The sequence below is a fragment of the Liolophura sinensis genome, chromosome 8 (genome assembly GCF_032854445.1).
Source record: "Liolophura sinensis isolate JHLJ2023 chromosome 8, CUHK_Ljap_v2, whole genome shotgun sequence".
In the NCBI taxonomy this organism is placed as follows: Eukaryota; Metazoa; Mollusca; class Polyplacophora; order Chitonida; family Chitonidae; genus Liolophura; species Liolophura sinensis.
The window spans coordinates 17,286,184-17,300,336 of record NC_088302.1 but is presented as its reverse complement, the minus strand read 5'-3'; the positions used below and the strand labels follow the sequence as shown (position 1 = coordinate 17,300,336).

Genomic DNA, 14,153 nt, shown 5'->3' with positions numbered 1-14,153 from the left:
ATCAAATAAATATATAAATCAACTAAAGAGCTTTGGCACGTTATAGATAAAACTTTCCCAGATGATATGAGACACTGATACGCACGTCATTAGTAGAAGACAAATTAACACCTTTTCCGCGCAATGTCCACTCGGTTTCAAGCCAGACGGACCATTGTCCTCTTGTAACAACGAGTACTACAAGTCCATTCATTACCTGGAAGTATTCAACTTCCCTGTAAATAGCCTTACACACCTAACACTTTACACTTTTTTCGATCTCTAACACATCATGTGACGTATCTGCGCAGCCATGTATTGTCCTTTCTCCTTGTTGCGCATCAAAGCTTTGAGAAATGGCAGATGCATGATGGGTTCCAAACGCGATTGTGTTGAAAAAGACTCCAAAAAATACAACGGAAATTTTTTTAAAGGACAACAACGTCTTTGATAGTAATTGTTTTATAGTTGCTTGGAAATACAAAAATGGTCAATGGGTTCTTAACTGCATAGCAACAATGATTAGCGAAACCCTACTTTTGAAAACGGAGGTTCTTGTAGCAGCCGTTTACAGTTAGATTTCCCATGATTCAGTTCACTATTTGCACCCTAGAGGTTGCCATATTTCTCGGTGGCACGAGCTTCTAAAGATGAGGTAACACTTATACTGTGCCGTGGAGACTAGCTATAGGGAAGTTCATGCTGGCCTCCTCTCCGGCAATACGTGGGAAGGTTTGCCAGCAACATGCGGATGGTCTGGGTTTCCCCCGGGCTCTGCCCGGTTTCCGCCCGCCATAAGTGAAATATTCTTGAGTACGGCGTATAACACCGATCAGATAAATAAATAAATATAGGGAAGTTGCATACTTCTAGGTAATGGACCTCTGGCACTGCGTTACAAATTTTCACAAAACACTGCGTTATCGCAGACTACATAGCTTGGCCCGAATTATTTAAGTCGGGAAAGGTTCCACACTCCATGTCAACGCCGGGATTGAACTCCCACCTCGCGTGCCTTGTAGAAAATAATCAATTAATCAACCAACAAAGAGCCTACAAGGTGATATGTTACTTCTTATTGAAGGTATGATGACTCGCTAGCGCATGATCATACTTTTGTGGGGCAGCTCAATAATTCATAGATTCGTTCTACCGCAAAAAGACACAGCATATGTACACACAGCTAATGACTCAAAAATTGGTAGAAAGAAGTAGAAAAAGTATTCTAACTGCATTGTATTTGCTTTAATATAGACGTTGGACATGTCGACGTGCAGAGTTTGTAGTGTTACGAGTCAGTGATGAAAGGCAATTTTGGTAGTGAGTATGACAGATTTTACAGATAGCTGACTAGGCCTTGTAGGCGAAAAGTTAAAAGAAATAGACTGTAGGAGCAACCTTCATTGGTTTGTGTTTTTGCTTTCTATGACCAGAAACCCCAAATTTTTACTGTGAAAGAAAATTGTGTTCAACACGGAGAACAAAAACAACGACATGTGTTACAAAGCTGATAAAAACGCAATAAAACGCAATACACACTTTTTTTTCTCGACACAAGCAGTTCCTTCCTACTCTAAATCTGTTCACAGCGGTGTGGAAGGCTTTCACCGAGCTGTTAAGTTCCTGCACAGTGTACGTAGCTAAAAAGTATTTATCCCTGCTGTATAACACGTTTTTCCCCAACACAATGTTTTTGCTGCTCACCGGAAACTTTTCTTGTCCTTGCAAATGTTGCCCCCTTGGTGAGAAGGTTTTCTGCACAGTGTATCAGTTACTGCGGAGTCAAATGGTTTTTTCTTTGCGGATATAAACGCTTACTCGCAGTATAAATGTTTTCTTCCAGACTGAAACGTTTTATTTGTTTTTCTGTACACCTTTATACCATGCTGTGACTGGGCATGCTCATTCTCATAAAGCTTTCTTCTTTTCGTAGCCGATCAGCTGTGTGGTCACGCGCTTGAAAGTAGGTTTATCAGGTACCTTGCGTGGAGAAATGGCTTGTGAAGCTCGGTCTCGATTCTTTAAACCTGACCACAGTCGTATAAGTAAAATACTCTCGAGGACGTCGTAAAACACCATTCAAATAAATAAACATACCGTGCATAGTTTTGTATTACCTCGTTCACTAAACATAATTTCCTTAATAGCGTTATAATTTCTAAACTTCCAATATCCAAACACTTGATAACAGTAAAAAAATATGTATGATGCAGAAAGATTTATTATTTTTTAACTCAAAAATTTATTTATCCATTTATTTCATTGGCATTCAAGAATTTTTCACTTATATTGGATGGTCATTGCATTAATATGTAAGATACAATGCTCGCGGAAAACTACCTTACATCTCTAGTGGTGGGGAGGGTGGGGGGTGGGGGTGGGGGGGCTCTGTGGCTCAGTTGGTTAGCGCGGTAACGTAGCGTAATGACCCAGTAGCCTCTCACCAATGCGGTCGTTGTGAGTTCAAGTCCAGCTCATGCTAGCTTTCTCTCCTGAAGTACGTGGGAAGGTCTGACAGCAACCTGCGAATGGTCGTGGGTTTCCTCCGGGCTCTGCCCGGTTTGCTCCTACCATAATGCTGGCCGCCGTCGTATAAGTGAAATATTCTTGAGTACGGCGTAAAACGCCAAGCAAATAAATGAATAAATACATCTCTAGGTACGGCGCATGCCTCCTTACTAAATGCCACAGCTCATAAACCAGCGGGTACGACATTAAACGCCTAGCACTCACTCAATCATAAACCAGCGGGAGCTAGATGGGAACATGCAACATCATTGGTCAAATTCTGACCTATCAGGTGTTTCGCTTCAGGGAAGAGTCCGACCACGTGACATGAAGTATCAGCACAAAGGTCGGATATATTGAGAGGCCACAGAACGAGTCATGTCCTTCCATGTTGAGCAGTGTAAAACGATGATGGCAGTACTATGTATCTTTTAGTTCAGTGGTAAAGTGTTATTCAGTCCTTTGCGATGACGATTTATAAGTTAAATGGCAACGTAGTACTTGGCTCTTCTATTGCAAGAGGGGCCGCCGTGGCTCAGTCGGTTAGCGCGCTAGCGCAGCGTAGTGGCCCAGAAGCCTCTCACCAATGCGGTCGCTGTCGAGCTTATGCTGGCTTCCTCTCCGGCCGTAAGTGGGAAGGTCTGTCAGCAACCTGCGGATAGTCATGGGTTTCCCCCCGGGCTGTGCCCGGTTTCCTCCCACCATAATGCTGGCCGCCGTCGTATAAGAAATATTCTTGGGTACGGCGTAAAACACCAATCAAATCAATAAATAAATAAATTCTGTTGCAAGAGAACAATGATCGATATGGCCTGGACCCCAGTTGTCACTGCGCCGGAAATGTACCCCATTTCACCGTAACAATAAATGCGATCAAATTTGAATAACAAAGGTCATGTGATAGAGCTGCTGATTGTCTAACAACGTCAGTTGATTAATGAATTTGCTTTTTATCTATATGCATAAATTAACCAACCTTGTTCATTCTTGTCCAGTCGCACATTTTGAGGTATATTTAAGCACACCAGTGACATATTCCGCTGTCTTCAGTCGGAATGTCGGCGAGCTGAAGCTCTTTCCGGAGCGCCACAACGTCTACATGACACACGATTTGACGGCCAGCGTTGCCGACTCATGTTACTCCACTGCCTCAAAATGACGTCAGCAGTACTAGCCTCCTTAACAGCTTGTTTGTCACGACCAAAATTTGAACGCTGAAGACTAATATCCAGATCGGATAAGTTTACAGCTTCCCGTTTTCCCGAAACTTGTGTGGTTACATTCCTTTTGTTTGTCAACATTGTCATGGCCGCTTCTCTTTGCACACCGGGCATCTGGCGAATTCTGTGAGATGGTAAAAGGGTATGGAGTTATCGCCCCTGGGTAGTCTGCCGGGATGTGAACAGGGGGCATGGAGAAAGACCTTTCGAAGGCCACATTTACTTTTGGAACGGATGGTGGCGGATTTTGCCGTCCTGCGCTCTGGTGAGGAAGCCAAACTTTCGTCCAGGTTGCACATAGAACTGTTGTTTGCCTCAGTGACTGATTCCGTCACACAAAATATGTGATGTCTTGTTGTTCTCCCCAGATGCCTGCAAAGAGAGAGATTGTTTGCGGTGTCAGAAAGAAACTTTATGTACGATGACACTGACACTGTTGCACTACATCTGGCTAAGGATTTGTTAAATACCCATGGAATTAATACCGTGAGGTTAAACTGAGTATTTTTTTTGCTTATTTGAATATGTGATGCCGAACTGTGTTAATTCCACAAATATGTCGGCAATATAGTTCAGGACGTTTCCCCAACACTAAAACGTCCACTGCGTCAATCTAGGCTAAGTGAGTGCTTGCTGATCGCGGTCCTCTTGTGAAAAGATAAATTGTGTTCACCACTTATATTTTCATAGCTATATATTATTTTCTTACATATTCTTACATATCCAAGTTTTACTATGAGTATAATGCCCTTGTAATTAATATGAACCGTGTCCAGAATCTCTGGCTCTCCTTTATAAATGTGTATAACTCCGCTTGACTCGGGGTTGGTTACAGTATATTCATCGTGTTGAACTGGATCGCCACGTTGGATATCGTAACAACTATACTTGTATATAACTACTTATATACTAACGTGCTGCATCTTTCGAGTGCTGATTTCCTTCGTTCATCTCGGGTGCTCTTTCCAGCATCACTGGGGGCTGCTTTCTGCATGATTCCGTCCTAAATTCATATTTTACATACTTTCTTAGTTTTTTTGTGCTTGATGTTGGACGTAGTTTTGGGAGTTGGCCTTGCGGTTATTAACCCGAACGTCAATTTTCGTTGACGATTGGTATAAGAACGTCTGCTTTGACGTATAGATTTTAAACTTTTCAAAACTGTGGGATACCTTATCGATGCATACATATTCGGTCTGTAGTAGTGTATTTTCCTTTAAAAAATTAGCCTGACCTGAAATTTTAAAATTGTTATATGCTTCAAGAAATTTTAGCATGCTTCAGTCTAACAATTGTAAAAATTCCATAACGGTATTTCAATACCGGTTGACACTGCACAGCTGTCTGCGATCAGGATACCTTATATCTTAATTGGCGTTCAAAATGAAATATAGATTGGGCTATCTGCATGTTCTGTCTGTTTATGTTGCCTTGGTGACATTAAGCGAATGACAACGCTCCTGTGGCCATTTTTGGCAGACTAAGCTGAATTCCACGTCTTCCATCAATATGTCATGCGCTTCTATACATGTACGTCACACGTGGGAAAGCAACTTCCCAAAAATGATTTGTTTGCGTCGATCACTCCAGCCTTGTCCATCCACAAAACGGACCACCGTTCCCATGAAAATAAAAATTCTTTGACTGAAAGAAAGTTAAAATAAATGCAAATAGTAGATTACAGCTACCTGTTAGTAGGGCGGTATTTGTCCGAGCTGTGGCTAACTTTGCGCAGTGCACATTTGCATAAAATGTCTCTGGACATGCGCCGGAAGGTTCTGTTGAGTAGACTGTATGTGATAGGATTGACTGCGCATGACAGCTTGGCGAACATGGTTGGGAGGACAGTGACCCAAACTGGGAGAGAATATACCAAGGAGAGGCCCGAAACCACGACATAAGGTGTCCAGACGGTGATGAAAGACCCCACCTGAACCAGAACCAGCTGAAACAGGTTAAAAAAAACTGCTTTTGTCCATATTCACATATATCATCAGTTAGTAACGGTTTCATCTTGAATGTGTCGTGAAGGAATTACCCAGTATTGCTGCAGTATATATTTGTGTTGTTTGGCCTGTGTACAAGGCATAGTCAAGGGAGGTAATTCATCTCTATTGTGTGGAGAATTGTGAAGGTGACTGGTTTTCAGATGTACTGGATCTTAAGCTGGGTCTTAAGTGTGCGATAATAATAAATAAACGCCGTACTCAAGAATATTTCACTTATACGACGGTGTAATAATGATGGGAGGAGTGCTGAGTAAGCCCACGACCATGTGCAGGTTGCTGCCAGACCTTTCCACGTATACAGCCGAAGACGAAGCCGGCATGAGCTGGATTTGAACTCAGAGCGATCCCTGGCCATTATATCAGCAAAAATACAATCCGTCATCTTTCAAGGAACGGATGTAACGGAAGATTTTTGAAGGTACCGGTATTAGTTGTTGCTGCCTGACGAAAAAGTTCAGAGTACAGAATTAGCACAGAGTTCATATGGAATGTTAGGTATGGTACTTCTAAGTTATTTAGTTCCTGTGGCCATGTGATCAAAACGCTGTGACTATAAAAAGCAGGTTTGGAGATTCATGGAATCTGTATATATAAGTCATAGCTATCATGGGGTTCACATTACTCAACAGTTACAAAATGTTGTCGTACATGTATGCAATAATTCGCAATAAGCTGTATGGAACCCAGAGGGGAATTTGCATATGCAGAGCTTAGTATATGAACTAATAATGATAAAATGATAAAAATTTATATCGGAAGACCTAAAACAATACCAACAGAGGAATAGTGAAAAATACAGAAAAGCATTATACAAAAGCGCGGAGAGAGAATGAGTTAGTGATTGGGGTTTAACGTCGTACTTAACAATTTTTTCAGTCATATGACGACGAAGGAAATCTTAGAGTGCATGTAATGTGCCTCATTGTTGCAGGATAGATTTCTACCGCTCTTTTATCTAGTGCTCCTTCACTGAGACGCCTTACCGAAGGCAGGTATGCCGCCCCGCCCAAGCCATGATAAGGGTCAACCAGTCGTTGCACTATCCCCTTCATGCTGAAGGGGGGCCTCTGTGGCTCAGTTGGTTAGCGCGCTAGCGCAGCGTAATGAACCAGGAGCCTCTCACCAATGCCGTCGCTGTGTGTTCAAGTCCAGCTCATGCTGGCTTCCTCTCCGGCCGTAAGTGGGAAGGTCTGCCAGCAACCAGCGGATGGTCATGTGTTTCCCCCGGGCTGTGCCCGGTTTCCTCCCACCGTAATGCTGGCCGCCCTCGTATAAGTGAAATATTCTTGAGTACGGCGTAAAACACCAATCAAAAAAATAAATAAATAAATAACTTCATGCTGAATGCCATCCGAGGAAGGTACAACTTCCTCTTTTAAGGTCTTAAGTGTGACTCAACCCAGGATTGACCCTGGATCTACCGCCCCAGGAGTGGACGCAGAGACAAATGTACTTAAAATACCTGTGACACATAGAAATGTGTTGTAATCAGTATTGGTTTGATGAAATTAAGACATAAAAACCCGAATACAGTAGTACGTACCCAGGTAACGCGCATGTCACGTCGGGCTTTCATTTTTGTAAAACCGTCAGAGTTGTCATATCCTGTTGTAGATGGGGCAGAAATCATGCGGTACCTAAGGATAATCTAAAAAAAAATCAGCCATGATGGTAAATTTTTTATATGCTAGATATAAAATATGCATACAAAAGAAAGTACTGCGCCATATTCATTTTCGCCATATTCAGAGTTATGTTTACTCTTACAACACAAAAGGGATGAAAAGAGTATAAAAGATCACATACTGTAATTGTTTAGGACAGATATTTCTATCTCATTTTACTTTTCGGAAAAGTAAAAATATGTACGTGTTATTCTAGTAGAAGATATACAGCAAGTAGCGATGATAGCCAGATGAAGTAGGGCATATATCAAGAATATATACCCGAATATAGAAAGTAGGACATGATAGCCAGATGAATTAAGGCATATATCAAGAAGAAACACCTGAATATAGAAAGTAGCGATGATAGCTAGATGAATTAGGGCATATATCAAGAAGAAATACCTGAATATAGAAAGTAGTGATGATAGCTAGATGAATTAGGGCATATATCAAGAAGAAATACCTGAATATAGAAAGTAGTGATGATAGCTAGATGAATTAGAGCATACATCAAGAATATATACCCGAATATAGAAAGTAGGACATGATAGCCAGATGAATTAAGGCATATATCAAGAAGAAATACCTGAATATAGAAAGTAGCGATGATAGCTAGATGAATTAGGGCATATATCAAGAAGAAATACCTGAATATAGAAAGTAGTGATGATAGCTAGATGAATTAGAGCATATATCAAGAATATACCCGAATATAGAAAGTGGCGATGAACGTTAGATGAATTAGGGCATATATAAAAAAGATATACCTGAACATAGAAAGTAGCGATGATAGCTAGATGAATTAGAACATATATCAAGAAGAAAAACCTGAACGTAAAACGTAGCGATGATAGCTAGAGGAATTAAAATGCAAAAGACATATATCAACAAAAAAACCTGAGCATGGCAAGTGGCTATGATAGACTCACAAATTTGGAACAGAAGACGTATATCAAGAATATATACCTGAACATAGCACGTGGCAATGATAGCTAGAGGAATCAGAAAGCAGAAGACATCGATACAGATGATAAAGATGGTGTCCTGTAGGAGCCCTCTCGTCCAGTTAATACTGCAGGACGTTCCAAACATTTCGTACGTGTAGGCAGCAGGTCCGAACAACGGGATCACCGCCCAGGCCACCCCGTACAGCCAGGTCAGCAGTACAGTGTAGTTGATCATCCGGGAAGTCAACCGAGGCTCTTGGAAAGAAAATGTGATGGAAAGCCAGTGTGCAATATGGCCCGTCTTACAAAGCACACTTATCGTAAGGGGGAACATTGATTACTAAAATAAGTCGGGAGAGGCAGGGTACGCTTTCCTTTTATTGTAATACGTCACAGATTCTGTGTACTTGTGCAAAAGTAGATCACAGACACTGCAACGTAACAGCAAAGAAAGATGTGTTTTTATACAGAATGAAACCAACTTATGAAGAGATCACGACCGTTACCATGACGACAGTTTGCAGAGCTCCTAATCATGTAAGTTGTATATTCACATGACACATATTGTACAAAACGAGCCCCTGGTTCGAAATGCTTTAAAAGTGTCCCCTATGAGTTAGTTCTGTAAATGTACCGGTAACAAGGAGAACCAGTGAAACTACAAAAGCTGACTGATTCAAAACAAAAATCCTCGCCATCATCTCATTTAACCTATACATGAACACGTGTATCACGGCGACGTGTATAATACTCACTCAGGCCGGGTTTACAGATGACGATGTAACGGATGATGCTAACGACTACTAAGCTGCTCAGACTGACCAATGAGAGAAGGAAACAGAAAAAGGCGGCCATCGTGCAGAGTTCGTCCGTGAACAGCCATCTTCCGGCCATCCCGGACAGACTGGTGTAAGGGTAACCAAACAAGGACACGCCGATGTCAGCGACGGCCAGGTTCAGAAGAAGAGGAATGTGCTGCTTCTTCTGGAAGTTGATTTCTTTGCGTTTCCCGCATATCACCACAATCACGATAAGGTTCCCAAAGGTGGACAAGATTCCTGTGGAATATAGTAGTTCCAGGACAATGTGGTAAAGATCGGAAGGTCATTCCCAAATGGGTAACTTGACTGATGCATTTTCTGATAAACGACACGCTTGTTTATTTGTTGATAATTTCGTCATCGGGAATCTTTGCATTTTCTCATGATAAAATAGGCAAATGTGCGGATAGGTGAATATGAATTTCATGTAGGTCTACGCATAGCTCAAGGGGCTGAAACCTGAGTTTCGCCGCAGTCAGTCGTTCTTGGACAATTTTGTAAACTCGAATTCATTTGGTTAGACTGCGGCTTTCAATCAGGCACGTGGCGAAGGCCGATGATTTACTTTGAGTACATGTACATTATAGCTTCCTGATCAGCGTCGTATATTCAGTGACAAATTCTTGAGTGCGACGTAAAACACCAATAACATAAATGATTTAAATGAATAAACCCGCATTATATCAGTGGGATGATAGCCTACACAACAGATGAGTTTCGTACCGTCACGTATACGCTATTATACGTCATCACTTTGTGCAGTCTGACGTATAGCCACTGTACACAGATGTTTCATGTGTGTGCGTAACGGATATCAGTCGCCATGCACGTCATGACGGACACCAGTATCCTGTGAGTTTTGTTACCCTGCTATGATTTGTAAGGAAACTATTGTCAAAGCACAGTTTCTGTCCTTAGTAATAAAACTGAGTGAAATTTCTGACTGAAAAATGAGCAAAAAAATGAATTTCATAAAAGCATACATACGTATTTGAATTACGTCGGAAACTGCGAATCAGGAGTTTTTTCATGTGTGAATGCAAACGATTGCGGCTATCGTATAATCATATCCTTCTGTTCATTTTGTCAAACCTCTCTATAATATTGACAGCATATTCACAAACTTAAAACCTAATATTAAAAGATTCTCTGGCTTATTAGCTTACAATCATGTCCGTCCCCTTTAAAGTCCTGCTTTTGTGAATCTAAAAAAAACCCCTTATTCTTGCACTTACCTACAAATGCCACATATATTCCTGTCCCTAAATAAGCAGTATAGCTCATCTGGTATTCCGACAAATTCGCGTAGATCGAGGAATTCTCCATCATTTTGAGCAAGGTCCTTAGAGCTTTGATTCTGGAACATAGCACTACATGAGAAAACTACCGTGCTGTTGTGATGAATGATTCATATCGGTAATCAGTGGAGCAAAACAAAAATATGACCTTGCGCTGTTACAAGCCGGGACGCATGCGCATTTTCAAAATGCACCTTTCTATCAAGAACAAGAAAAACACCATTTCGAGCAATAGCAACAGCAACATCGGCTAGAAGGCTAACCAACTAACAGTGCAAATGGGAAACAGCTTAAACCAGAAGTTCAGCTTATAAAAACGTTACATTATTAATTTTAAAAAAGTGTTGAGGATGCGTCAGATTTGGTAAACACATAAATTGATACGATGTCATGAACTGATAGGTGATTTAACGTAGCCCAGATTTTCCCAGTCCCATCTTAAATTTTGCGAATACTGGGTGATAATGATAACTCATCAACTATGGAGTTTATCTGATATATTGAACAGAATGGATTGATACAGTCCATTATAATAACAGCAGCTATATAGTAGGTGGACTGGTGAGATAGCGCCTGCTGACAGAAATGATTACACCCAAAAAACGTGATAGCATGAACGTGGCGGGAAATGGGCGCCACCCATGTTGTGACCAAAATAAGCAGGACATATCCATATTAATGATTACTGTGCGATTCCTTTAAGCCTGCTAGTACCACTTGTAAAACGAACGGTTACGAAACATCAATCGATGTATTCCAGCCCTTTATAATCGGATTACTGACTATTTTCGGTTTTGCTCCTATAGCTGATATTGATATCAGAATTATTGCTCATCACAATCGCCAGATAACGACAACATTTACCTGACATTTACCGTGTGTATACCAATATATCCTGCCCTTGACCGGCTTACCATTGCTAAGTTCCGGAACTACACATGTAAGGCCTAACCCCGATTGTATGAAACACATTATAATGGTTAAAATGGTAAAGATTTATCAGGAGCATAAACAGAATTATTGTATATTCTGTATGGGTGACCTGCCCAACAACATATTTATTTAAGTTAGAACGAGAGTTTATATCACTCTTTAACTAGTTGGTGGTTCCTTTGGAAAATGGTGCAGACAGGATTCTAACTTTGTTGCAAATATGTCGTCTCTGTTGATCTATTACTTAACTGTCGGTCAAAAAAAACTACATGTGCCTGATTTACAGTCATTTACCATTCTTTGATTTATAAAAATAATAAAACTTATCCACAAACGACGACTTTTACTTCCGAAAATATGTACAACAGAGGATTGTCATGGTAAGTGTGGTAGTTTGAGTCATATTTAGTGGATTGTTCCATCATTGCATAACCTACTCATGTTAAAATGCACTGAGGGACTATGATGACGTAAAGTGGAAACCTAGATTCAGAAGGTTTTATGACTTCTCTTTGACGTTGTTTGAAATAGTCTGTGTTGGTATCAGCTGTAGTAAAGACGTTTGAGTCTAAGCTGGGAAGAATGAAACAGATGTTAGGTCTAGGCTGTTATTATTCAAGAATACAGAACAAAATCAAAACGAACCTTTTCTCTCTTCTTCTAACAAAAGATGCCATGAAAATAATGCTATGTTTCTTAAGCCGAGAATGATAGTTCAGCAAAATAATATATCATTAACAGTTTTGTTTTCTGTTTGTTTTTGGCTTTTCGGATAATTAGTTCTATGGAAATAATGCTTTGTAACATACAAGTACCTTTAACAGTTTGGTTACTGTCTATGTTGAAATTCTGTATACGGATAATTATTTCAATGGAAATAATGCTTTGGTTTTTAAGCCACAAAAGGTAGTTCATCATGTGACATAAAAGTACCTTGAACAGTTAGTTCACTGTTTGTTTCAAAATTGCCCATGAAGAAGATTATTTCTATGGAAATAATACTTTGGTTTTTAAGCCTTCAAAGATAGTTCAGCATGTAACCTACCTTCAACAGTTTGTTTGTTGTTCGCTTCGAACAAGATACGTTGTCAGCTGCGGACACAGGGGTCATGTTCAGCCCTCATCCATTACGACAAGCACACGAACTGACAGGAGGGTATATGAGTTGTCATCTCTCCGCACACACCCCACCCACACCTTCCAGTCGAGGCCGTAAATGTACAGGGGCGTAAACACGATGTACCCGTACGGTAAGCGGCTTACACAATCAATAACCTCCCGCTATTCACATATAGGAAATACTAGGCCAATACTAGGCCACCACACCCACACTATTGCTTGTGCATGTTGAATGGGATTAAAGATCTCTAACCACTTTACTTTTTAAATATTTCCTAAACATAATATTTATGCTATGTTAGTCTGAAAATTGCATTTAAAAAAAAAAACATTAAAATTGGACCCTTTGTCTATCTTGTCGACCGCTGTACTCTGATCGGGTGACGTCATATCAGTAAGACCTGTCGATATTGTGTATCGAAAAGCCCGGCAAAGCATTGTCCAGTCCATTCATTCCGCCTATCCACTGTGTGCTTTTCCAGAAGCCATTGTATGACTTAATCTATAATTGCTCCTACGTATACACATCTTAATTAACCACCCTGGAGATCACATAAGTAAAACAGTTTTACAACAAATATTTTGAAGGATAGGCTACCGGAGTTGTATTAGATCCTGGAAAAGCGTGTACAGCATAGAGACAGGGCAGTACGATGACCGATTTTCGCTCACATACCGGAAACCGTAGCTGACGGAAACGCGCTTTCGTCTGGTTTGTCTGGCACGAATTGGACATCCATGGAATTATGGTAGGTCCAGTAGGCGTGCAGATTTGTCAGTCTGACATCCATGTGACATAGTTTGCACTATTCCAATTTTATATCTGGAGTGTGTGTATGGCGTACAAAATTGGAATAACTACTATCGTATATGTAGGTATGGATGGATATATGCGTGGGGTCGTGTGACGACGAGGGCGCATTACGTGCATACATATAATATGTCTTTTTGTGGCAGGTCGAGTCCATGCCTTCTTGTGGCAGGCCGAGTCCATGCTACCCTCGCGCATATGTAAAACCAATGAAAGGATTGGTCACCTGTTGGTGTCTCTTTGGCTTAATACCATATATCATTTAATACCATAATCCTGCCCGATTTCCTACCACCATAATGTTGGCCGCCGTCGTATAAACGAAATATTCTTGAGTACGACGTAAAACGAAAATCAAATAAATAGCTAAGTAAATAAATATACCACAATGGTTTCTTCTCAGATCTGTCAAGTTTTCTTATCCATATATCCGCAATTTTCTCCAAAACTTGTATCCATTGTATAAGCGAAAACCCCTTGAGAATAGCTTTAAACAATAATCACATAAATAAATAAAGAAATAAATAAATAAATAAATAAGTCCAGTGGCTGTTGTAAATGTTAAATATTATTTATTATATTGCATAAAAACACCAATGATTCCAAAATGAATTTCTAAAATTGCATATGTATCAATCGATCAATTCTGGTAATTAACATATTTAATTGCTTTAATTCCCAAGTTCATATATTCCACACCACTATGGCCAAAAGATAATCAAAATGCTTCCCGGAATGTTTTGGTAACGTGTGTGGAAATCTAATTAAGGATAAGTAGCTCTTTGATTCATGACGTCATTGTTCATTAGCTGAAACCAAAATACATGTATTACGATACAGT

The 14,153-nt window shown here is 40.4% G+C and overlaps 1 protein-coding gene across 1 annotated transcript; it reads right to left on the bottom strand.

The window, feature by feature from the left end:
* Positions 1-5,391: 5,391 nt before the first annotated feature.
* LOC135473259 (rhodopsin, G0-coupled-like) lies at positions 5,392-10,480 on the bottom strand. Its single transcript, XM_064753106.1, has 5 exons — positions 10,387-10,480; positions 9,086-9,388; positions 8,350-8,585; positions 7,260-7,364; positions 5,392-5,652 (listed from the first exon to the last, which is right to left on the bottom strand). Exons 1-5 carry the CDS (start codon positions 10,478-10,480, stop codon positions 5,392-5,394), a joined length of 999 nt encoding a protein of 332 aa, XP_064609176.1.
* Between the last annotated feature and the right edge of the window lie 3,673 nt (positions 10,481-14,153).

Excerpts from the sequence above, each read along its gene's own strand:
- LOC135473259 (XM_064753106.1), bottom strand. The coding sequence starts at position 10,480 with ATGATGGAGAATTCCTCGATCTACGCGAATTTGTCGGAATACCAGATG. Across the intron at positions 9,389-10,386 it reads AATATATGTGGCATTTGTAG|GAATCTTGTCCACCTTTGGG; the intron begins GTAAGTGCAAGA and ends TATATTCCACAG. Across the intron at positions 5,653-7,259 it reads GTGACATGCGCGTTACCTGG|CTGGTTCTGGTTCAGGTGGG; the intron begins GTACGTACTACT and ends AACCTGTTTCAG.